General features: G+C 38.4%; 3 protein-coding genes and 1 pseudogene across 12 annotated transcripts in view; all 4 read left to right on the forward strand.

Annotated features, from left to right (window-relative positions):
- The first annotated feature begins 72 nt into the window (after positions 1 to 72).
- LOC135627166 (uncharacterized) lies at positions 73 to 1,259 on the forward strand. The gene is made up of 2 exons (XM_065133163.1): positions 73 to 726; positions 882 to 1,259. Exons 1-2 carry the CDS (start codon positions 385 to 387, stop codon positions 969 to 971), a joined length of 432 nt encoding a protein of 143 aa, XP_064989235.1. The 5' UTR covers positions 73 to 384; the 3' UTR covers positions 972 to 1,259.
- An 84-nt stretch (positions 1,260 to 1,343) lies between these two features.
- Positions 1,344 to 2,233, forward strand: LOC103972122 (protein VACUOLELESS GAMETOPHYTES). The gene has a single exon (XM_018820246.2). It carries the CDS (start codon positions 1,349 to 1,351, stop codon positions 2,039 to 2,041), a length of 693 nt encoding a protein of 230 aa, XP_018675791.2. The 5' UTR covers positions 1,344 to 1,348; the 3' UTR covers positions 2,042 to 2,233.
- A 141-nt stretch (positions 2,234 to 2,374) lies between these two features.
- Positions 2,375 to 5,747, forward strand: LOC103972123 (probable serine/threonine-protein kinase PBL21; annotated as a pseudogene).
- Positions 5,748 to 9,103: 3,356 nt separating this feature from the next.
- The window catches only part of LOC135626792 (uncharacterized), a 36,393-nt gene continuing 19,757 nt past the window's right edge, over positions 9,104 to 25,739 (forward strand). For 7 of the 10 annotated variants that reach the window (XM_065132420.1, XM_065132424.1, XM_065132425.1 and 4 more), the window contains exons 1-18: positions 9,104 to 9,278; positions 11,214 to 11,260; positions 11,791 to 11,890; positions 11,989 to 12,096; positions 13,017 to 13,133; positions 13,390 to 13,543; positions 14,120 to 14,367; positions 16,535 to 16,717; positions 17,467 to 17,537; positions 17,633 to 17,750; positions 18,205 to 18,288; positions 20,364 to 20,459; positions 20,590 to 20,691; positions 22,199 to 22,267; positions 23,327 to 23,422; positions 23,489 to 23,596; positions 25,276 to 25,389; positions 25,496 to 25,579. In XM_065132420.1, coding sequence (XP_064988492.1) covers positions 9,228 to 9,278; positions 11,214 to 11,260; positions 11,791 to 11,890; positions 11,989 to 12,096; positions 13,017 to 13,133; positions 13,390 to 13,543; positions 14,120 to 14,367; positions 16,535 to 16,717; positions 17,467 to 17,537; positions 17,633 to 17,750; positions 18,205 to 18,288; positions 20,364 to 20,459; positions 20,590 to 20,691; positions 22,199 to 22,267; positions 23,327 to 23,422; positions 23,489 to 23,596; positions 25,276 to 25,389; positions 25,496 to 25,579 — 1,950 coding nt within the window. In that variant the 5' untranslated portion in view covers positions 9,104 to 9,227. The remainder of the gene's footprint in view (positions 9,279 to 11,213; positions 11,261 to 11,790; positions 11,891 to 11,988; positions 12,097 to 13,016; positions 13,134 to 13,389; positions 13,544 to 14,119; positions 14,368 to 16,534; positions 16,718 to 17,466; positions 17,538 to 17,632; positions 17,751 to 18,204; positions 18,289 to 20,363; positions 20,460 to 20,589; positions 20,692 to 22,198; positions 22,268 to 23,326; positions 23,423 to 23,488; positions 23,597 to 25,275; positions 25,390 to 25,495; positions 25,580 to 25,739) is intronic. The other 3 variants (XM_065132421.1, XM_065132427.1, XM_065132422.1) reach the window with 2 other exon arrangements.

Below are 25,739 nucleotides of genomic sequence, written 5' to 3' on the forward strand. Positions count from 1 at the left end.
CTGTTTTCCTGCGAAGTAATTGCAATTTATGGAGCTTCTTCTCAGGTTTTGTTTGAAGTCGAGTGAACATGGGAACGTCGATTGACCGAGCAAAGCACCACAAACCTCGCGACTCAAGTAACGACTTGGACAGCGACCGGATTCAAGCCGCCTCCCAACGGCTATATTCCCGCATTGACGAAGCGACTCCTCCCCCGCTATGAACGCTACCATCGAGACCACCGCCATCACCACCACAGCGCACGCTCTCCCAACGGTCACTCCTCCCTCCCTCTTCTTTGCCGCTTTGAGCACCGCACTTTCTCTTCCTCTGTCCGAAACGGTTCTTTCTCTCTGTTCGATTCCATCTGCTCCGCCTCATTCATTTGCGAGATCTAAGACAGGATGGAGACGGCGAAGGTGCAGCACGTGAGCAAGGCGTCGTCCGACGAGCTCCTCAGCAAGTTCGCCGAGCTCGACGACGGAACCCCGGCCGGCCCCTCCGCCCTCCTCCGCCACGCCTCTCCTCTCGTCACCAGGAAGAGATCCAGGCGCACCGTCTCCGCCGGCGACGAGGCCGTTAGGGCAAGGAGGCGGAGGAAGAGCAAGGGCGGGCTGGCGGAGCGGAAGTCCCTCCTCCCCAGCTCCAATCGCAGGCCCGCTTCCCTGCTCCGCAAGATGGGGATCCGTCGGCCCGAGGACGGCGGCCCTGGAATCGGACTCGTCCTCGCCATTGCTCTTGAGAAGGTGACGCGGCCGGCCCATAAAATCCGAAACATTTTCATTTACATCCCTATCAGATTTATAATTTCGTACATACATATATATATATATATATATATATATAGTTTTTCCAATAATACTTGTCGTTAATTTCGTGTTTTCCTTTTTTCCTTTTACAGACGTGGCGTAAGACTGTGGAAGGTGCATCGAAGGTGTTTGTAGAAAAGCACCACCAGAAACATGTTCGTCTTATCAGTGACATGGTCTGAATCGACCATAGCACTCTCTCTCTCTCTCTCTCGCTTGGGAGCAGCAACGACCATGAGATTTCTTCAAGGAGTGCTTTAGCATGGCTAGAAAAGTCAACCTATGCTTGGAAGGAAGAGAAACCTACCGATTGACAGATCAATCCCATCGCGCTTGCTGCAAGCTCAAGGTCAAGAAACTTTTCTATTTGCGCCAGCTGTTCTAAATCGTTGACATTTGGACCATTCATCTCTCAGAGCATGTGCACGGGCCGCCAGATCCAGCTAATATATGTTCTTCTCTCTCAACTTTGATTGCTCCTCGCATGAGCAGTAACGTTATATAGAGATCGATGCATGATCGCTGTAGCTCCATCTCACTCTGAGATAGCAACAAAGCCATGGGCAGGCTCGGCCATGAGCTGGTCATCGCCCATTTCAGTCACCCCCACCCTTTGGAGCTCACCTCCCTTCATCGGCAACCGGCGACCTCCTGCGCCGGCTGCTCTCGCGATCTCTCCGACCGCGCCTACTCGTGCAAGACATGCGGGTACGCGCTCGACGTATCCTGCGCCCAGATGCCGCAGCGCGTCCGCCACCCGGCCGACGCCAGCCACAGTCTCACCCTCCTCACCGCCGGTGGCCCCTTCCGCTGTAACGCGTGCGGCGCCGACGGCTCCGCGTTCTTCTACCACTGCGGCGAGTGCGACCTCAACCTGCACTGCTCCTGCGCCGCCATGCCGCTGTCTGTGGTCCACGCCGCCCACCTCCACCCTCTCACCCTCTTCTTCTTTCCTCACTACGAGAACAGGGGCTTCTCCTGCGACATCTGCGGGCACCCCGGCTCGTACCAGTGGGTTTACAGCTGCGCCATGTGCGGGTTCGACGCGCACGTCGGGTGCGCGACGGCGGAGGAGGCGCAAGCGAATCCCCCATGGCACGATTCCGAAGGCGGCGGCAGCGCCCCACATTTAGCTCTGCAGAAGATGGAAACCGGCGTGGGTGTTCGTAAGATCGACAAACGCAAAGCAAAGAGGATAGCGAAGAGAGTTGCCGTAACAGTGGGGACGAGCTTAATCTGCACTATCCTATAGAATAATGTGCTTGCGTTTACTTCAACGATCTCAAACCTGCAGCAGTCACAGAGAATTCCTCCTCCCTCCGAATTCCAACAGATCGCTTGTATGTGTTTGCTTCGATCCCACTGACCTATAAGACTTGCTTGTTGTTGGTCGATATCTTTTCCGGCCTGAGAAGGCGAGTTGCAGAATAGTTTATGCGGGTCAGTGATCATGATGTGCTTCTTTGTGACTTCATTTTCCATGTGTTTCCTGTTGCACGTCGCGCAGCAAAATCTCACCCAAAAAAGAGCTTCTTTTTCTTCTCGCCTACGTGCCCCGTCCACGCCGAAGTCTTCGATTCGCATACCAGTGATTGGCGCGGTGAGAGACGGCGATGGAAGCCTACCTCATGTGGAGAAGTTACCATCCTCCGTTCGTTTCCCTTGCCGCAGTAGTTTCTCCTCTCTCCCTGCCTTCTTTTTGTGGAATTGTTGCTCGAATCTTTTTCGATATGCATATATCTTAATGGGGGGAAGTTATCACGGGGTGTGGAACCGATCGCTGCTGTGGCCTGCAATCCTACCAAATTCCTTGTTTGGTATTTGGTACCCAATCGTTGTGGAGAAGTTACCATCCTCCGTTCGTTTCCCTTGCCGCAGTAGTTTCTCCTCTCTCCCTGCCTTCTTTTTGTGGAATTGTTGCTCGAATCTTTTTCGATATGCATATATCTTAATGGGGGGAAGTTATCACGGGGTGTGGAACCGATCGCTGCTGTGGCCTGCAATCCTACCAAATTCCTTGTTTGGTATTTGGTACCCAATCGTTGCTTCCCTTTTGATCTTTTTCACCGATAAAAAGGTGGCCTTTCGTTGGCTTCATGGGAGGGGAGTGAGAGGCGAGGGGAAGAGGGAATCAGGGCCTTTGGGAATGTAGGTGGTACGGACTGGGGTCGCTTTTGGCTTTGGGTCGGGTAGTGGGTACTGAGATCGCTGCTGTAGATGAGCTGCTTTCCTTGTTTCGGCCCTCGCCGGAGGGAAGCGAGCGGTAGAATCAATGACAGCGGTGGCTCCTGATCCGCTTCGACATTCGTCGTCGATTCTTCCTGTGGGTACACTCCTCAAAACTAGATTTTATCATTATTTTGCCGTTTCCTTTTGTTGATTCTAACATTTTGTTTCGCATTCTGGTGATGGCGACAGGAGTACATCTGCAAGAAAATTCACCTTTAGGGATCTCGCAATAGCCACCCAGAACTTTAAGGAAACCAATTTGATCGGGGAAGGAGGCTTCGGAAGGGTTTTCAAAGGGCGGCTTGATTCGGGCCAGGCAAGTTATCTCTATCTTTTCTGGTACTTTAGATTTTGATCTAGCAAGATCATTTGCTCATCAAAAAATTGGACATTGGAGTGCAGGTGGTGGCCATCAAGCAGCTTAAGCACGATGGACCTCAGGGGAGTAAAGAATTCTTGGTGGAGGTTCTCATGCTGATCATGTTGCGGCATCCTAATCTTGCGAGTTTAATTGGATACTCTGCCGAGGGAGATGAGAGGCTGCTAGTTTACGAGTACATGCCCAAGGGCAGCTTGGAAGATCACTTGTTTGGTAAAGCTTATTCTTTATCTTCTTATATTGTTGATCCAATCTCTATTAGATTTGCTTAACTCTAGCATTTGATCGGCAATCATGTTTTAGGATCTGATACTGGTTTGTGTTGGCTGTAGTGGAAGATACTGATAGTCCACTACTAAGCACAGGGGCAGTGCATCAAATAACATTTGCCCCCTTCACATGTTGTGGCCTTGATTGATTCGATGCTCTGGCATATGGTAATGGACTTTCTCCGGGATCTGTACTAAATTATCTGTTGGAAATGACCATAATTTGGAAGGTGGAGCAAAGGGGAATCTTTGGGGGCCAACGTCGTTTCTTCCTAATAATTTCTTAAGCTGGTGGGGCAACCTATCTGCCTCCTTTTGCCTCTCCTTTTGAGAGTTTGACCTTCCCTATTGAGCAACATTATCTCTGCCCTCGGTTTGGGTTAGCGATAAAAGGACAGACTTAGATAAAAAGAAATTACAACCCTAGTTCGAGAGGAATAAAAAATAATGAGATCAAGAAAATGGTTTCATTTTCTTTAGAGTGGACTATTATAGTGATTCAAATGATATTGTTCTAATAGATCTTGAACTATAGTATACTACCAACGCCCAGAATAACATAGTAAAAAAAGAATCTGGTCTGTATCAAATATTTGACTTTCCCTTTAACAGCCTCATATCATTTGTTGGACATGCATAGATGTTACAAGTTTGATGGATAGATGACTCTCTCTGCATTATTTCTTGTTAGTATATGCCACTTTTTGATTGTTTTATTAATTAACTGTTTGAGTTCTTTAAGTTGACTGTTCTCGTTATGTTCTTCACAAATTACCGGTGCTTGTTCATTCAGATCTATCTCCCAACAAACCACCTCTTGATTGGAACAGATGAGTAAATATTGCTCTTGGTGCTGCAAAAGGGCTTATATACTTGCACGATGTTGCAAGCCCGCCAGTTATTTTTCGGGACATGAAGTCTGCAAACATATTATTAGATGACAACTTCAACCCTATGCTCTCTGATTTTGGACTCGCTAAACTTGGTCCTGTTGGTGACAGGACACATGTTTCAACGAGAGTGATGGGCACATATGGCTACTGTGCTCCTGATTACGCGATGAGCGGTAAGCTAACCCTGAAGTCTGATGTATACAGTTTCGGTGTGCTGCTTTTGGAGCTGATAACTGGACGACGAGCTTTTGATCCTTCAAGGGCTCGTGCAGAGCGGAATTTAACAATATGGGTATGTCATGTCACTTCATTATATTCTGATTTGCTTTGCATTTTATTTCTCGTTGGTATGTCAATTCAATTTATGGTTCCTTCCATGTATCTACACTGTTCAAAGAACATGTTGGTATTGCAATATATGTTGGCAAGTTTGAGGCTTCCTCTTGTTGGAATGCTGACAAAGTCCAATTCCCTTTTCCATCTTAACTTCGAATTGTTGCTAATGACTTACTTGCCTATGTCTTTCTTTCAGTTTCATCCTTTTCTCAATGATCGGAGGAAGTTTTCGCAGTTAGTCGATCCATCTCTAGAAGGACGATATCCACCACGAGCCTTTCATCAGTTGGTTGTCATCGCCTCAATGTGTCTCCAGGAGCAGGCGCATGTTCGGCCCATCATAGCTGATGTCGTCTTTGCTCTAGACCATGTGGCATCTCAGCCCTATGTCCAAGGATCCGACTCCAAGATCATCAAGTCCTCTCCATCCCCCTCTTGAGAACAAGGGTACAGCCTCGAGAGGAGTTTGGCCCAACAATTCACCAAGTTGAGGCGTGGCAAGTCTACAGAAACAACAATATGGATCAAGGGATTGGGTATGGTACATTGCTCATATAACCAACCACATGTAACTGCTGTTTGAACCTTCTCAGGCAATGATCATTAGATATCGGTATCACCTCGTCAAGGATAATTAGCCGATGTAAGAAGCCTTACGACATCGGTTTTGTACAGGTTAAACATGCTTCGTGTTCTCAAATCTGATGCTTATGTAGAACTATGGTATCAGTCGAGATTTGCGAGAATCCGCTGAGATCCATGGATGTTGACATCAAGATCTGTGTGCATCCGGTTTTTGTCGATAACTACTGTGTACATATACATTGTTTTGATTAAGTCTTATAATATGTTGTCGTACGTCAAAACTCTATAATTTCCTTTTAGAAACAATCATAAAACTCTTACAAATGCTTATTAAAATTGTACACAAATAAGAAAATTAAGACCCAAGGAAGAATTAAGTTGAAATTGCTCCATGTACAGAACAGGAGACCCATTTGATCCAATGCTAAAAGATCATCAAACCCCGTAGGTTGAATAAAAGTAATGAGAGTTGAAAGAGTGGCCGTTGACTTAACTTGAGCGACATCAAAGGGTCAACGGGCAGGCATCATACCAATGTTAGTGAAGGAAGCAAGCACTTCTTCCTACACAAATGAAGTCTTTGAATGAGTTGAGTTGACTTCTGTTCAGTCCGAAGGCCATTTTCTTGGAAGGTGGTCACACCCCAGCTGAGGGCTACTTGGATAAGAGTTGAGGGTGTAAATTAGCCCACAAAATCCAATCAAAATAGGTTACTATATATTGTAGGGAACAAATATGTCATAATTGTTATATACATACATATAACTCAAAAAAATTATAATTTATCGTAGTTTTGTAGATGGATTTTGACCAAAAGATGACTTAATATTTCGAGGGATGACAAAAAAATACACTAATAAATGATTAGTTTATTCAATAATTTATAATTTGATAGCCAATTTTTTGATTGGGCTTAACTAAGTCTACTAGCTGATTGGGTATATTTTGGTAAACAGATCCTTCGACAGCAGCCCATGTCAATGACAACATTAACGAGAATTTCAGAGGCCACCATAGTGAACCATGGTAGATCGAAAAACTCGGGACGACGTCGTCGAGTACAAGATCGTCCCGGGAAACTCGGGACAGAGTCGTCGAGTACGAAGCCACACCGAGAAACTCAGGATGGTGCTGTTAGGTACGAAGCCACTCTGAGAAACTCAAGACGACACCGCGCAGCATCATCTCACACCATACAATCGACTCCCATGTATAGGTATAAATATCCACTGCCCGACCAGTAAGAGGGGGGGGGACTCGCTCTTATTCTACACTTCTATTCTACTGGGTTTTAACTTAAGTTTCGGAGGGATCAAGTTAGGAAAAACTCCTCCCGATCTTGGCCTAAGTGCATGGGCTGACGACGCAACAACAAGTGGCTATTCGTGTAACCCTTCTCGACTCGACGTCTATCTTCGTTTTAAAAGTTCTTACATGTGCACCCTTGGACATTCGAAGTTGATCTAAATCGTGTTGACTCCTCGGCCACAACATAAAGGTGTAAGAACACTAACCATAATAGACCTCCTTAAACTAAATATGGTCAAGTGATTGATTGGATCCACAAAGACTCCGTTAATCTGAACGATTGCTTCATTAATAACTCTTCTCATGTACTAAAATAACAAGGCTTAGTAACATAATTAGATATCATTCTAAAATATATCATATTTGAATTATTCTAAATGCATTATTAGAGATAAATCTCGATGTCTCGATAAGATTTAGAATCGATTGACGTCGCTATCGAATAACAGCGGATAGCGAGATCAAAAATACACAGACTCGTTCACCGAGTCATCCAAAAAGAACGGAGTAATTCCCGTGCTTTTCTTTTTGGGCTTTGTTTGGATTAATGTGGCATGTCGTTGAGGGTAACAATCAAAGCGGTTGACTGTCTCTGTCCTGACATTAATTCGACATCAACCGCTGAGACTACTGCCAGAGTGCCGAATGGGAAGGAAACTAAAATGTCCGTACGAAATGTGAAAAGTCAACGTTCTTGGAGGATGTCTCCATCCTAATTAAAGAGGAAGGTTTGATGATGTGTTGCGTTTAACTTGTTCTTTTAATCGTCCCAATACACTTGTCATTCTACTAATCCCATCATCCAATAGCATAGAAAACGACTTCCAAGAAAAATTGATTCGTGACTTATGACTGATAAGACCGTATATATATATATATTGACCTCTTTCTCGATCAGATTATATATTATTCGTCTATTTTGTTATAGATTTTAGTCATTATCAAAAGATGTGAAGTGTCTGTTGATAATACATGATAAAACAAATTAATAATTTGTATTATATTTTTCTCTTCATAACTTGATAAGTCGATTTCAAACCCATAATAATAATAATAATAATAATAATAATAATAATAACTCCTATTTATGTATTTGACTTGTGCAATTAAATTGTATCGAATTCATTGGATGAATTTTTGTTTGTAATAATTTGCAAAGTAATTCTGAGAATAACTAATTTTTATTGTATTACAAAAAAGAATAATATCTTGAAAATTTCCTCACCCATATGATTAAAATAAAATTAGATTTCTAATTTAATAAAATTTGAGAAATAAAATAGATTAAGTCTTTGGATCCTGTCTTAATACAATTTAAATTGATTGTATAAATGTGAATCCTCGAGAAAGAAAGATGGAGGGCAACTAACAATCCATAAATAATATTTTATTTTTTTGTGATTTGTACCGACGAAGAAATAAATGATTTTATCGTCGATAAGCCCGTAAGATAATGAGTGATGATAGAAGCTCGTATCGATTATTTATCGAAATGCCATTCGATTCCAACAAGCTAACTACTATTTGTAATGCACAACATTTAATAGTTGCCTTTCTATGCGTCCAACCTAATTTCCTAATTAGTAGACCGATAATAGCAATTACTCTCTACCTGATCACGGGGATCAGAAGGGCCCAACGCCCTTTAAGATTCGTGCTGCGCGGGTTCCCTCTCTCGACGGCGTTGGTGTGGGGCCCGGAGATCGTGGAGTCGAGGAGAGCGGCGGTTGCGTGTCGTTGCGGCTCGCAGTTATGCTTGCCAGCCGAGAAGGGGAATGAGATGTGACGTCTGCGTACGGCCACCGCCAATCACCTCTCTCTGACGTGGCAATGTGCGGCTTGAGAGTTCGATTAAGACGTCCTAGAAATCGATGGAGCCCAATATATTAAAGATTATTCCAATTATGTTGACCCATATATTATTCATCAAACTTAATTAAATTTTGAATAAGATTATTCTAAGAAACATATTTTGAATACAAATGAGTTACTTATGGTTTATCTATTTAAATGTAAAGGATCTCAACATTCGAGGGCTGAATACACTATATGAAAATTTACAAGGACGGATATGTAAAAACGCCGGTCTTCTTTGGAAACGAATGGTGTTAATAGTGTTTGTTGGGGGGCAATTGTGCAAACGTCTGTGAGGGTATATATGCTATTTCTAGATTTACAAGGAAATTTACATAAAAGTACCTCCTTATTTTAATGCCTCCGGTATTCACACCCCGCGGTAACATTCACGTGAAGGAAGCGGTGATCGTCGGGTGACGTCACTCCGCTTCGTGAGTATATAAGTAGCGGGGACCCCCACCCCCACTCCCCCCACTTCGCCTGTGCTTCCATACTGCGTTCTCCCGCTCGTTGCGTCGTCTTGAGAGCTGAGCGATCCGTTCGCGCGTCGGGCGCCCCACGGCCACGCCGAGGGTAGGCGGAATGGAGCTTCGTCGGTGGGGTTTCCTCCTCCTCGTCGCCTCCTCGATCCAGGTATACATCGTGTCGTTCGGGGCCAAAAGAGAGAGAGAGAGAGAGAGGGGAGGCGGTGGTTTTTTCTCTTCTTGTTCTCTACTTTATCGGAAGGGCTGTTCGAGTTATTGGCAGTCTGGTTTGAACATTCGGATGCATCAAGATAAAGAAAAAAAGGAGGTAGACCAGGCGGTGATCTTTTGATCTTTATTAGATTTTTTGAACTCTTAACGAGGAACGTACTTGTTCGCTCGTGTGAGTAGAATGTCCTTGCGTTATTGATGCTTTTTCACCCTAAATCAGCGAGTTAATTGGTAACATGTCGGGGGGGAGTTTCAGAATTTCCCAATTCCGGCAAAATTTGGTCCTTTGGGACTACAAGAAGGAGAGGAGGTGGTGATTTTGGAGCTTCTCAATGCAAGAATTGGTCCTTTGGCTTGTGACTCTGTACTTTAGTTGGTTTCGATTTCGGGGGGCGTTCAAATTTGTAGTTGGTTTTAGTTTTATGGACGCTGGAAAGAATTTGCCTCTTTTTTTTTTTATTCCTTCGACGTTGTAAAGCGCATGAGCCGGAGATTTTACACATTGAATTGAACCTGGAAACGTAATAAATTGTTCCATATGTGGTGGTTGAATGTTTCTGACATGAGGTCCGGTAGTGCCTGCGCTTTACATTGAGAAAATCGATGGCACGGATATAAATGCACTCGGTCAAGTTTGGTTTGTGTAAAGGTCATGGACGTATATGTACTCATATAATTCTGGTGTGGGTGATGTTTGGTTTGTTTTTCACGTTCTTATTGTCGTGCTACTGCATTTAATGCTGAATTTTAGGCGAGGAATGTTGTGTGTCGGATCTGGCCGGAATTTTCGGCCAATGGCATGAACATGACTTTTATGGTCGTCTTTCTTTTACATGCTTATTCTGCGGGAGCTACTGTTAGGATTATGTGAAACCTTAGTAACTGAGTTGAACCGTTTTCTGGAAGTGGGGGGATCTTTGAATGGCTTGTTCCCTTTCTTCATCGATAAGTACTCTGGTCTATTTTGAGGTATCCAAATTAGGAAAACTTGCTACAGCCTGGGTTTTATGTTCATTTTAGGTATGAAATTCCTGAGGTTCTTGTTTAAGAGTGTGAGAGTCGGACAAGCATGTGTTACAGAATACAAATTGCTTTGGCTTCGTATACCTTTGCACCTTCAGTTGGACTTTCTTATCTTAGTTAGCCACGTGTACTTTTCATTTTTGTGCTTTTGCGAACAATGGACTAAAGCCATTTCTGCCGACTGTGGACATCATAAATCAAGTATTTTCATGCGAAATTTACAGATGTTCACAGCAAAGTTCTATGGTGAACAATTTGTTTGATGTGCAGCAGAGCCATTCTGTTGTCATAATATGATTTTGTTCATGCCATTTTGAAGGAATGTTTCTCTCTACAATATAGATCGTTTTTTTCTTTCAAAGATTTTCTTCTATATAGCAGAACTTAGGAGTTATGTACTCCGATTGCCCATGCTATCATGTAACATATTTGGATTAACATTTTCTGAGTTGTCAGGCAAGCCCCTGTCCTGTTCATCCATTAGGAAATTGACACCAACGCACTGAGGCTCCAATTTATATTAACAGTTGTTGTAACTGCTTTGTATTCTTGATTTAGAGTAACTAATATTTGGAAGTGCCTCCTTATAGATTGGAAAAAAAAAAAACTTGCACAATGTTGATTTTTTCACTAAGATTGATTTTTTTTTTAAAGGAAAATTTTATTTTATATTTCTGGTGTACTGGCTTTAGTGTATATCATTCTCTCAGATATGCTGCATGGGTCTTGTGTGCACACAATGACTTCTGTTGAAGATAACTTAATATTATGAATTTCCCATTTGTAGTGAATTATTCCTGTAGTTAGTTAATGGATTTCAACCTAATTTGCAACAATCTCATATTTGCAGTTCATTTCCATCTCGTTTCCAGCACGTGGGCAGCCGTCCAATTCACAGTAAGATAGAGTTATTGTTCATCTTGAAAGATAGCCGGATGGTTTATTTAATTATGTAGAACATATAGTCAAGTAATAAGAAACAAGAAAAAAGATATTGTGAAGGAGAATGTCAATGTCTTTTGTGATGGTGGCTTAATTTAATGACTAAAGGCCCAATAATTAATTTTCATGTATGCCATCAAATAAAAAATTCTTAGCAAGGTTCTTATGCCGATCGAACCAGTGTGTACTTATCAATATTTACCAATTTGACCAAGTACTAGCATTGAAGTATATAACTTGATATAGCACATATTGGTTTAATTTTATTTTTTATTATTCTATTTAATGTTATCGGATGGAATAGGTCAGTAAACTGCCTGTTGTATCGGTTTGATAGGTTATCAAAATATGTATTAAAATTTTTGACTCCTTGTGCCATCTAGCGAAGAAAATGTTGGTTATCTTTTAGGAATTTGATAACATGGTGGTGAATATCTTCCATATTTTATGTATATATTCTTTATTTTCCTCTTTTTACTTTTTAGAGAGGTACGTGGAGAAGGGTATTGTTCCATGTATGGTATCTGTGGACAACGTAGTGATGGGAAGGTTTTGAGTTGTCCCAACCGTACACACTCTGTGAAGGTAAATTAGTAACACAATCTGGTAATCGTTTTGTACTTTTGTGCACATCATACTAAGTTCTTTTAATTGGATTATCATGGTTGTTCATTCAATTACAGCCAGACAAGGTGCTTTCTTCAAAGATCCAGAGTTTGTGCCCAACAATCAGTGGCAACGTGTGTTGTTCTCCGGATCAGTTTGACATATTACGTGGCCAAGTCCAGCAAGTAAGATGTCGAATGCAAAGCTTGACCATTGTTATTACTGATGAGGGGTAGCATGCACTCTAGGCAGTTGCTAATTCTATGCCAATCTATTCATTAATTATAGGTTCTATGAATTCCATTATTCTTTTTATTGTTAGCCGTGCATATATGCTGGTTCAGTTATCTGCAATGTTGAATTGGAAAATATCTTTCAGAAAACTAATCTATCCCATTGCTCCAGGTGTTGGATTGGTTATTGAAAAGGATACTTTTGTGTCAAATATATAGTACAAATTATGGTCATTAACTGAGCACTGATCATTAGACCATTCATTTGCTACAGCTTGTTGTTGATGTGTGAACGGTTAGTAAATATGATAAATGAAAATCAACAAAGGAGTGAAGAGAACAGGAATATATTTCACCCAAAAGTTAGAAAAGCAAAAAAAAAAAAGTGTTTGATCCAAGACTACACCGGATCCAATCTGAAATTCAAAAATGACTCCATAGTGCACTCGGCTTGGTCTGCTGCTATTTCAGGAAAACTGTGGATGGAACAAGTAATCCTTGAAAACATGAGACAGAATTTGTTTAGTCAATAGGCCATTTCTCAAGTAGATTTCACTAGTATGATGCCAAGCCCCTAGATGCATATAGATAAAACCCTTAGTTACCTTTCAATAAATCCATGAACATTGAAGATGACTGTTTGGATGGTATATTTTGGCCAAATATGTTGACAAATTTGCACCCCATCTAGGAGGAGGGACATGAAGCATTTATTGAAAATTTCAGTTTTTTAGTTGATTCATTGTGTTAGCTGGGGATTCTGCAGCTTGTTGTTTTTCTCAAATTTCTTTTATTAAGTACTTCAGTGTTTTTATGTTCTACAATTTGTTCTCTTAATACTTTGATTATTCTTGTATAAATATCTATTGCAGGTAATTCCCCTTCTTGTGGGTTGCCCAGCTTGCTTGAGAAACTTTTTGAATCTCTTTTGTGAGCTTGTTTGCTCTCCCAATCAAAGCCTATTTACTAATGTGACATCAGTCAAGAAGGTGCATTCTTCCTTTCCTTGTATGGAGAATTTAAGTGCGTGCAAGTTGGTTTGCGCCTTTCTTATGTCTGCTTCAACTGCTTGGTAATTTTTTTTAGTTTTTACTGTAATTTGTGATTCATTTTAGTTGAGTGATGTGATATACTGCATTTCATTTTCCTGTTTCTTTGATGTGCATGTAATATATATGTGAATTTTTTTTTGGTGAGAGTTTAAGCTGCAATATATCATAATCTTTAGTAATTTTACATTTGCAGGTGAATGGTAATAGGATGGCTGTTGATGCAATAGATTTTTATGTAACTCATTACTTTGGAGAGCAATTATTTAACTCATGCAAGGATGTGAAGTTTGGTTCTATGAATACTCGTGCAATGGATTTTATTGGTGCTGGCGCCAAAAATTATCCTGGTGAGAGTTGTCTGCCTACACATTTATTTTAATAAAATGAGATATATATTAAATTGAAAGAGCTAATTGTGCTGAGAAATAATTAGACTTATGTGTATGAGACAGAAATACTCCCTCTATAGTAAACCAAATGAGCTAATCATGCTGAGAAATGACCAAATTATGTGACATAGAGATGCTCTTTGTATCCTAAATATATGTTTAGTAAGTCTAACAATGCTAATCCAGCAAAGTATAATGATTGCTGGAAACACCGGAGCATAACTTGGTTAGTATCATCTCATCTCTTCCTTGCCCGGGTCATGAGTACCTTATCTTGATTTTACTCAGTTTGATTTTCTAATTTTGAATCACTTGCATGCCTGTCGTTGTAGTATAGGATACTATTTATATAGTTCTGTTATAATAATTATGTTGTGATCAAAGTGTTCTTGCAGCAATCGCATCAGGACATGCAGAGTATTCTACTTTTTGTGATGAAATTGCTTTCTTTTCTTTTAATTGCACTTGCAACTTGCAATATCCATCTAAACTTCAGTTGTAATAACTCTTATTGTGTTTTAATTCTGCTTCCAGAGTGGTTTGCATATCTTGGTCATCAAGCAAATTCTAATGAACCTGGCTCACCCTATGCAATTACTTTTCGATCAAAGTCTAATGACTCATCTGGAATGATGCCTATGAATGTAACTGCTTATTCATGTGTTGACTCTTCTTTGGGCTGTTCTTGTGGTGATTGTCCTTCATCTTCTGTATGCTTTGATTCTTTGCCACCAGCTCCACATGTGAAACAATTTTGTTCAATCAAAATTGTTTCTTTAAAGGTAATACATTTTGGTTATAATTATTTGTAATTACTTATTCTGCTGCTGCCATGAAAAAAGTTGATTTATATGAGATAGCATAAATGCATAAGTATCCTAATTTAACTTAGAAATTGCATCGGTCAGTCTTCATAGATGATTTTATCACATTCATCAGTCTATGAAGCTGATTGTCTTCTCTATTCTTGAAGAGCTCTTGGCTGTAATTATATTCTTAGTATAATTCATGAAAAAACATGAAACTGGTACGCGAGGTTTTAGCCAATGCAGGTCTGGGGCTTTCACTAATGTGAGATTTGGGGAGGGTCAATATACATAACCTTACATAGAGGCTGTTTTCGAGACTCAAACGTTGGTCTCTGTAGAGGAGCAACCTTACCAATGCTCATCCTCTTTTAAATCTTATTATTTGTAATTAATATTTCCATGTTCCCCTAGGCACCTGCCTCGATTGTGGCAGGCTACATGTTGTTCTGTTTACCTCATAAGCATTGTTTTGTGTCATTGGGCTAGATGGTCATTAATTTGAATTGTCTAGACAACTACTAGTGAGCCCATCTGTGCGGGCCTCAACTGTTGAGAGGAGATATGAATTATGATTTGTTAATGGACTTTGCTACCCATTGCCATAAAATTTTGAAGTTGTCTTCACTTCCACGCTTTCAACAAATGTGTCAATTTTCAAGAGATGCCAATTGGATGACCAAAATCATATTGTAGCGTCTCTCAAATACCAAGGAGCTCAATGCTTTTTACTTCTTGATTTTCTCAAGTCTTTTGTTTGAAAATGCTTTTCTGATTGTTTACAGTTGATCAACAACTTTAATCAGTGGGTAGAGCTGCTTAGACAATTATTTGCCACCTGGACAGTCAAAGGGGAACCCTCACAAAAATGTTAGTGATTTAGTGCTTGAAATTTCTGAGAATATTTTCAGTGGGAAGCTTCTACATATGATACAAATGTTATTTGGAGTAGGATTGACAGCTAGCCAACACAAAAATTGACAAAATTTGTGGTGGAATGCCACAATGAAGAAAAGATGACACTTTGCTTGTGGTGACCTTTTTCCTCCTCTCATAGTGGGAGGTATTGGATGCCTATGAATGAAAGGATAACCTTTCATCGAGCTATGGAGGCTTCTTATGTTTTAAAATTACAATTAGAGAACTTTTAGAGTTGAAAAGTTTTTTTTGGTGGGCCATGAATCATCTCAAATTTATGATACTTCACGTTAAATGTTTTTTCCTTGAGATTTGATTATGATCAAGCTAAAAAGTCAGTGAAAATGTTGTGTGTGGTGATATGTTTTCTGTTTCTAAGGAACTAAAGAGATTCTAGTTTATGATCTCTCCCTCTTTTGTGCGGCGATATGTTTTCTGATTCCATCGATTGAAGGACGCAGTGAATTCCTCAGAGGATAGTATGTGCGAGATGTATGGTAACAGTGAGATGCACAGCTGCTCTGCTTGTATTCCTGTATGCAAAGTGAAATTTAAATCTTAGATAAATGAAATTCAACTAGTCAACTCTTCTGTCCAAGAGGAAATTATATCCCAGTCTAAGTGCAAATATGATAAATTACATTAATGAAAATTCTCAAATATGAGTACTGCAAGCTATATAATTAATAGCTTATATTGATTTCCATAACATTAGCTTTCCATGTTGGTCTTGTGCTGATCCTCACAGAATGTATTGAATATAGTGGAATTGGGGATTTAAGAAATCATGCATATGCAAGCTTTACATAATGAAATTTTAACAAATGAACAAATACCATGAGATTTGTCCTTGGTTCCATTTTAGCAATGATTTTTGCTGTTTGAAGTTATTGAACTGCACCAATAAAACTTGGGTATATATATATTTTTTCTAACAGGCAAGTTATACTGAAAATATATAGTCCCAGACTCCCTCTCGTGTGTATTCCACATGCATAACATTAGTACTACACAAATTAGTGGTGGTGCAGTCTGCGTTGTTTATATCAGTCAATAATTTTGAATAACTGTGACATTGGTGATTTGTTCGATGTTTAATCATTAGATACCTTTTCAATTTGATACATTTAATAGTTTGAAGTTTGAACAATTTCAGCAGATGCATGTTCCACTATCAATGATGTTTTCTCATTTTTTTTATTTATTTGATTCTCATTTTATGCAGGTCAAATGTTTGGATTTGTCATTAGCAATTGGGTACCTTTTCTTAATTTCTGCTTTTCTACTATGGGGTTTTGTATACAGAAAAGAAAGAACTGATACCTTAAGAACAAAACCTTCAATCAATGTGAATGAAGAGAGCAAACTCAATTCTGATGAAAAGCAGGAAATTCTTTGCATTTCACAGGTGCTTTGTTATTGTCTGATGTTTTAGCATGTGCCTTTTTATGATGTGGTGACAATTTCAATGCATCTTATCATTCCACTTATGTTTTCCTGAAGTTATTTTCTTTTTGGAACTTCCAAAAAAATATTGCTATTGTTTTATTTGGAATTTTACCTTAAAATATATTCTTGTATACCTGCTATCAAATAAAACAATAATTTTTTGTTGTAGTTAGTCTAACTATAATATTTTTTATAACATTAATGCTTATGTAATACCTGTTCATTATTTTAACATTTTGATGCCCGCTTTTTGTAACAAATTTATCTGAGTTAATCAATTTTTTATTTATGAATATGTAGCTCAGATATCATTTTGTTACTTCAAAGATTCAATATCTGGACTGATGGCTTTTCAGCTAACTGTTTTGATGTATCTGGAAGGCTGCATAAATAGCTGTTATTTGTACATTTACTTATCTCATTTCTTTTTAGCATTACCAATGACCAGATTTTGGCTGTGTCCATGATGTGATCATCTGCTGTAAGAAGAAGGAAAGAATTAATTGTATTACTTGTAGATAAAGTTTGTTCTCTTACTTCTTAAATATGCAGACATTGTATGTAGGACTCCTATTGAACCTTGATGAGGTGCCCTTCAGTCATATCTATTATATGTTATTGTTAAAAAAAAGACTGTTTTCAGCAAATTTTGGCATTGGATTTTGTTGTCATGATCAATTTTGTTTACAGATTGTTTTTCATCTATAGATATCTGAAGCACCTCCAGTAGTTAAGGCACAGCAACCTGTTGCTCAACGTTATATGTCAAACTTCTTCAGGTGGTCATCTGATGTAATGTGAAAATTTGTAATGTCGAATATTGAAATATTGGTTCTTTTTTAGTGTTTTCAACAAGTTTCTCTTGCATTTGTAGGAAGTATGGAAGTTTTGTTTCCAAACATCCAACTCTTGTTTTGTGCTTATCATTGGCTGTTCCTCTTCTTCTATGCCTAGGACTTATCCATTTCGAGGTGGAAACTCGTCCTGAGAAGGTATCTTGTATGACATTCTTGAAATGTTAGTTGTGGAATCTGAGTTCGTTTGTATATGGAATTAGATGAAATGATTGGAAACAATATTTGTGTATCACCTACACTATTAATTCTAGTACTTAAAGTATCCTTGATTATGCAGGTGTGTGTAAATTTGTGTGCATTTATGTGGAAAATTGTACATGTATACTGATTTTGCATTCTGAAGGAAAGATGTGTCATTTGTTCTTGATACCATTTCAAGAATCAGCTTTGCCACCCAGAACAATTTGTTAATGTTGTTCTATGAATTACTTCTTTGTCACGATTCTGATGTAGACTTACTTATTTTAAGATTTCATGTATAATTCTTGCATGTTTTATTTCTTTGTCCTGACTTTGAATATTGTGTTTGTTTATTTATATTTCGTGCTGCTTATTACTATTTTTATAAATAATCTTTGTTGTTGTACAGCTATGGGTTGGTCCTGGAAGTAAGACTGCAAAAGAAAAACAATTTTTTGATAGCACCCTTGCTCCTTTCTCCAGAATTGAACAGGTATTTATGATAAAGTTGTCTTGCTAATTTGTTGTTAGGTCACAAATTGCACTTTTCCATGCCAGTAGATGAAATTTGTGTTGCAGCTATTGAAGAAAGATTAAAGAAACGGTCATAAGGTATTGACTATCATAATGTTGACAATCGATATCCAACCACAGAGGCCGGTACTGATTTTATTTATTTTTTGAAGTATTTTCAATCAGGGTTTTGAATACCAGTCCGTATCGGCATACTGAGTTTTGCTCGGTACGATATGTACCGGTATATATCGACGGTATGCTAGAGCGTACCGATGGTACATCTAAAACCTTAAAAATACCTTTACCTACCACGCCAGGGCATACTGATCGGTATGCCTTGGTAATGGTCAAAATCTGGGACGATACTGGTCGGTACGCCTCGGTACCGGTCAAAACACTGGTATTGTCCGGTAGAAGACGATCCACGTACCGGTATCCTCTCGGACCATAATGTACCGCCCGTATCGGGCGGTACACATTGAAATTGAGAATCCTGTTTTCAATTATACTAGGTGGTATGGATCAGTATTCCACCTGATAAAACATGAATGTATTAGTTCGACAGGTTGCCAAAACCACTATCAGACCAATATACAAAAATACCAATTGTACGAAGTTTGCCACTCAATGCCTTGGTTGATGTTTCCATGCCCCAATCCTTGATAATGGCGTATGTCAGCATCAGTGACCTGTTAGTTATGTACAACTTGAAGTTTCTTTCTTTCTCATTGTTGGTACTGAATTTTGGTTGTGCTGCTCCTTGCAAGTGTTCAACTTGCTGAGACTTTCACCTATATTGTAATTCATGGCACATTGGTGGTATAAGAGCTTAACTTTCTTCATTCTTGAAGCATGTTTAAAGACAGTATTTTGATGGTGAGTTTAACTCTCAAAAGCATCAAAGGAGGAAGTTTAGGGTTTTATAATATAGTATAATGTGTAAGCAGATTTTTGAAGATCATGCTAGTATGTCATTTTGTTCTGGGAAACAAGCTACATATATGCCTACCATGGTAGTATCTACAACAAATGGATCTTTTTGTAGGACAAAGCATGGTTTGCAGTACCGGTCCGTACCGCCCGGTATGGGCGGTACGTACCGGTCCGACAGGCTTCCGGTACGCGGACCGTCGGTTACCGGTCCGGTACTGTAGCACTGCTACAGTGGTCGGTACGCCTGAATATATCGCTCGGTACACCTGGGTGTACCGAGCGGTATACCGTACCGTACCGGTACCGAGCCCAGGTCGAAACTCCGGTACGGTACGGTATTGCGAACCTTGGGACAAAGTATGATTTTAGTTTGTGTTGGCATGCCCTATGCTGATAACCTTGTGGGATGGTCTAAACACTATGACTCAGGTTCATGTTATACCGCTTGATATTGACAGTACATAATGATACAGGCTCAGACTATTTAGCAGATTGCCTGTACTGGGATGTCAAATTGTGATTCTTGCAACGAGTGAAAATATTTTTTATAAATAGTCAACAAAGATAGAGAATTTGCGGAAGGCCCCTTTAATGTGCAAAAAAAATGTCGTTAGAAACTTATTACCTTCCAATTACTTTCTCTCTTTCTATCCTCTTCCGCCTCAAGAATGCTGCACTCATGAGGCTTGCCCTCATTGACTCAGTGAGTTCTACCTCATTGTCGGTGGCCAGGAAGAAATCCTGGTTGTATCTCTTATAAAAATGTAATTTCTCTTCTTGCTCCCTTGTACAGGGGTGCGTTAGCAAATACTGATTCAAACAACTTTGTTTTATTTACCACGGTTGATAAATCACATAACTTGGTGGCTTGTTTTAGATTAAAATTATAAACTTATTTGCAAGGATTAATATTTTGAGGCAAGTAGGTATAGCACAGTATTATGTCATTCTAATTGGTACTCACATCTACAGTCACAAGAAAGAATTTTGTCTTAACATGTATTACTCGTGCTTTTTAACTGGAAATTGCATTCTAACCCAAAGTTCAATTTAATACCTTTGTTTATTTCGTTAATTGTGCCCTGATGTTTCCTTTCTTGAAAAATGGTCTTGTTGCAGCTTATATTAGCAAGTATTCTGGATTCAAATGGTGAGAGAGCACCAAGTATTGTGACTGACAAAAACCTAAAGTTACTTTTTGAATTACAAAAGAAGGTATTTTGAATTCAAACTTAAGGATGTGCACTGATATGTATCCCTCAGAATTTTAAGTTTTCAAATATCCCTAGAGCTTTTAAATCCAAACTTACAGATATGTAAGTGTAACAATTTTAAATAATTAAAGGTTGATGGGCTTCGTGCAAATTATTCTGGATCCATGGTTTCCCTAACTGATATCTGCTTGAAGCCACTTGGTAGAAATTGCGCCACTCAGAGTGTTCTGCAGGTGCATTTTTTTCTGTATTATCTTATTTTGTGATTTCAACTTTCAAGAACTTAAGCATGTTTCATTCTGTCAAAAGGTGTGTGTTTTATCCTTTGTCTTCATGTGTTGGTTTGTGTCACGTTGTTTGCATGTTGATGTTCCATCGATCCTGGCACAAAATTGTAATTCTTAGATATATTCATAAATTCCTGCCTTACTGAAAATGTTTTCAAAAGGCTGCAATGTGAATACACAATTTATTCATTCTGTTCAAAGTAGAATGGGAAGTTGTCGGCATTGAATGGAACTTTCTTAAGGCAAGAAACATCAATGGAAAATGACTGTGTTTTGTGATTAAATATTATTAAAAACTGAAGATAAAAATGGAGAACTTTGCAGGGCGGGACCTAGATCAATAATATACAGTAAAGGAAGATTACTAAGGTCATAAGAACTTGTCTAAACAAAATGGACCTGGATAATTCTTTTCTTAAATTTCCTACTGCAAGAACTATTTGATATTTGGGCTGAACACATCCATTTTTTTATCTAACTAAACATCATTGTGGAAAAAATATTATATAAGAGGAGAGCAAATTTGTGTTGGAATTTATAAAAATGAAAATCCTACCACATTGTCATATACGGATTTTAGAATTCGGAAAATAAAGATTTGACTGATATTTCATACACTGCCTGAGGAACATACTGGCCAGAAAAGTTAATACCTTTTTTCTTGCTCTACACAAGAATTGTTGTGCCAAACCACGGCATGGGAAAAAGACAAGTATCTTGTCAAGCTATGCCAACAAATACTGCTATGCTGACATATGTCTGGGCTAAATTTTGACTTACATTGTTCAACACAAGGGATGTGCTTGGCAGCATCACACAATAAATTCCATGTCAGGACTTTCATCAGCATTCTACTGAGCCCCAAACCATCAATCCTTCTATGTTGACTGTGTGATCTGGTTATTTTTTGGTCATATGCAATGGTTGTTTCCTGATTCCATCTCTATTAACGAACATAATTGAGATTATATTTTCATCCAACTCTTTGTGAATGAAAAGATCCAGTGACTATCATGGATTTCTATAGAAAAATTATATGGGTGATTAACATGCCAAAGTTTTGATGTATCAGCCATGTTTAAGGTGTATGCTAGCACTTCTCTAATCCGGTGATAATGTTGTTACATTACGTTATGTCATTTTATATATCTATGTTTGCTCAAGATATGTCAGTCTGAATATATTGTAAGGGATTTTGTTAAGCATTCATGTAGGAACTATAAAAAGAAACAAAGAAACAAAGAAACAAATATAAACCATTCATAAACATTCATATTGTCATTGACAGCATTACCTGTTAGGTGTTTTTCTGTTTTTAATGGTTATTCCCTGTCACTTTCTTTCGACTCTTGTTATAATTGTACAAGAAAAATCATTATGTTAGATGTTTTATATGCTTTCATCAATTAGGAGCATTTTTTTACTTAATAATTAATATGATTCTTTTTCCCAGTATTTCAAAATGGATCCCCAAAACTATGATGCATATGGAGGTTTAGACCATGTTCAATACTGTTTTCAGGTAAGCACCTTTGAACTTTACATGTACATTCTATTTGTGTCGTATGGATATACACTTCTGATGTGGCAATGACTTGGGGTCAATCTAATCTTAGATCATCTGACCTCATCTGTATGGATCTAATTTGATAATCTGATTAGTCATCTTTTTTATTGTGCAATTAATATAAGAACCAGGTAAAGATCCACCTCGATATGATCTATTTATGATCAGATCCAATTATCTTATATTTAAATTATTAGTGTGTCTGTTATTCTATTAGTTTAGAGCTTTGGTCTAATGATGTTTAGCCTGGATGAAAGCACAAAACTTAAAATCTAGTTCTTAAGTTTTAGTTGGAACTGCAAACCTGATTTTGTACTAGCGATTCAAATACCGATTGGATCGATATGTGTGGACAGGTAAATAGCCGGGCCGGTACCTTTTGACCAAGATTTACCAATCTAATCGTTAACCTTTACTAGATCATATAAGTTGGGCACCAGTTGGTATTTAATATTTTGTTTATTTTCTGGGTATTACTAGGCGGTATAAGTCGATATGCTGCTTGTATACCCAGTACCATATCACTCTGAGTGGTTGCATAAACTAGTATATGATGGGCATCTGAAACCTTGCTTTGGACTACCATAAAATATAATGTTATCTTTTCTTTATACAATATTTCCAGAACATTTTTCTGAAATATTTTTATTACTGTTCAATGGTTTGAGCTCAAAGGTTCTGTTCTCCTTACAGCAAGCCATATAACTCACACTATTTGGCATCAGATGCAGTGATCTTGTTCTGAAATAAGCTATATTGAGGATTGAGGGCAATAGCAAATCATCAAATTCATTAATGCCTTCAAATTTTTGATGTTATTGCAATATGCTCATCATGGTAGTTATGCGAATACTGAATACAATCCTCTAGCATCTAATGAACTGATTCTATTTAATATATAGATGGTAGTCTTTTGTTTCTCTTTATATATTCCATCTAACTTTGTTTGTCTATTTGGGCTGATTAAAACATCTGTTGCCATAACTTTTCTTATGAACCTTGAATGGCTATCAGCATTTCTCTTCTGCCGAAAAATGCTTGAGTGAGTTTCAAGCTCCTCTTGATCCCAGCACAGCATTAGGGGGATTTTCAGGAAGTAATTACTCAGAGGTGGTTCTTTAGCTTCTAAGTGCCTTACAAACAAGTATATCATTGTTCTAACTCTTGAATGGGCAGGCCTTGGCTTTTGTAATAACTTATCCCGTGAACAATGAGCTTGATAAAAAAAGCACTGAATATGCAAAGTCTGTTGCCTGGGAGAAGGCTTTCATTCGCTTAATGCAGGTTCCTCTTCCTTGCCTTACCACTCCCTTATGATGCTTTATAGTTTTTTATTGCACAAGTTTCTTTGATATACTTGCTTTGCTGGCAACTTCAGTTTCAAGTCTGAAATTATTTATATTTATTCATGAATGCTGAGAGTAATGATGCTAAGTGCTATTTTCTTACACTGGATTTGTCATCATTTTGAATGCAGATATTGATTATTTTTCTTGTAGCCTTGGCTTTCCAGGTGTTAAAACAATAAAAAGATAGTCATAGTTCTTCTTTATAGTAATATAGTCATGTATCCTCTTTTATGGTTCTTGTATGGGACCAAATTTTCATGTTCTTCTACCATGTAGCTGTTTTTATTCTACAATGACTAAGTCTACAGGGGCCTTATCATATATAAAATGCAACAATAAATTTGCTCTGCCATTATTGGAAATAATCAAATGTTCTATCGATATTGTTTCAGTGTGGCTTAAAATGCTTAGAACTGTTGTTATTAGCACTTTGGTAGTACTTCATTCGTATTTAGATGACTGACAGATCTAAGGTCAACATAAGTTGTTGGCACCATCACATTCATCAAGCTAGTAGCTGAAATTATCATATTGTTTTGAGAAATAGATACAAGTCCAAAAGAAAATAATTGATATGATCATAATCTATATGCATAAAAAAATGTATATAAGGATATGTTGTTGCTACTTTCATCTCTCTTCTTTGAAATAAAGGAGTTCCTTAATGCTAATTTATGAATTTAAATAAAAGTATGTCTCCAAAGTACTAGTCATTGTATAATACCTATATTTGGAAGACATGCCATTTTTTAGTCATGATGCTCACATAAGAACTGTCCAAATTTCTTTATGGCTTTTATTTAGTCAAGTTCTTCAATGGACACATAATAGTTTACTGCTAGCGTCAATCAATACATGCAACATGGTCTTGCTTGTGGCCTTTTTAATGCAGGGGGTGCTTGGAGAAACTGAAGAAGAAAGGAGAAAGGAAAAGAAGATCAAAATGGAAAGAGAAAAGAAAAGAAAACTATAGATTAATTACTCTAATGACGTATCACGTATGTTCCTCTGGTGATCGGTTTTGTTCCCTTTGATGGTGTAAGCAAGTCTTGAGCCTGTGGAATGATTGAAACCCTAACCCAAGGTTGGACTGTGCTGTAAAGGTTTTGGAAAAACTTTAATGTCTCCTAATCCACAACAGGGCTGAAAGTTGATCTAATCACTGAAGCTTGGATAAATCACAGATAACTGATACTGATGGCACTATGCTTGTTGGACACGCTATAGATACTGCCTGTTACATGGTGCAGTAGATTTTCATTATTGATATAACCATTTCAGAAACGTAAAGCTTGAATTTTCCCGTGTCAGAGAAAAAGGGTAGTCTGGTGCATGAATCTCCTGCCACTGCAGGGTTTGACAGATCAATGTACTTAGCTGGCATTGCATATAAGAAGAGAGGTTATTCATAATCTTATATTTTAAGACTTAAAGGGGCAACTTCAGAGTTCAGATGGTGTTCTATAAGCAATTCTCTCTTATTGGTTCATATTGTTTTGTTTTATATATTCTTTATATTGTTCTGTATTATCTGGGATAAAATTGGAATTTAATACTGATATTTTTTTTATATTCTTTGGTAAATTTTGATTATATGTGTTACAATTGCAACAGGATGAGCTTGTACCAATGGTGCAGCCACAGAATCTTACACTTTCTTTTTCATCAGAAAGCTCTATTGAGGAAGAATTAAAAAGAGAAAGTACTGCTGATGTGATAACTATATTGGTAATTATACTGTCACTAAAATTAGAAAGTTACTACGGCTACTAGAAAGATCCTTGTAATACTTAAAAAAGGTTTTTTTGCTCTATCTTTTATGAATTTGATTCAGGTGAGCTATCTTGTAATGTTTGCTTATATATCCATCACGCTGGGAGACAGATGTCAATTGTCATCTTCCTTTGTTTCTTCTAAGGTATTCTATAATTTTCACTCTTTTCTTTTTTGTCCCTCTTTATATGTTTTAAGTTATTTGTTTAAGTTGTATATATTGCATTTTACATGAAATTTAGCATTTTATATAGTAACATACTTGCTAGGAAAATTATGTATTTAGTGCTTAACTTATATGCTTT

The sequence above is a fragment of the Musa acuminata genome, chromosome BXJ2-11 (genome assembly GCF_036884655.1).
Source record: "Musa acuminata AAA Group cultivar baxijiao chromosome BXJ2-11, Cavendish_Baxijiao_AAA, whole genome shotgun sequence".
Classification (NCBI taxonomy): Eukaryota; Viridiplantae; Streptophyta; class Magnoliopsida; order Zingiberales; family Musaceae; genus Musa; species Musa acuminata.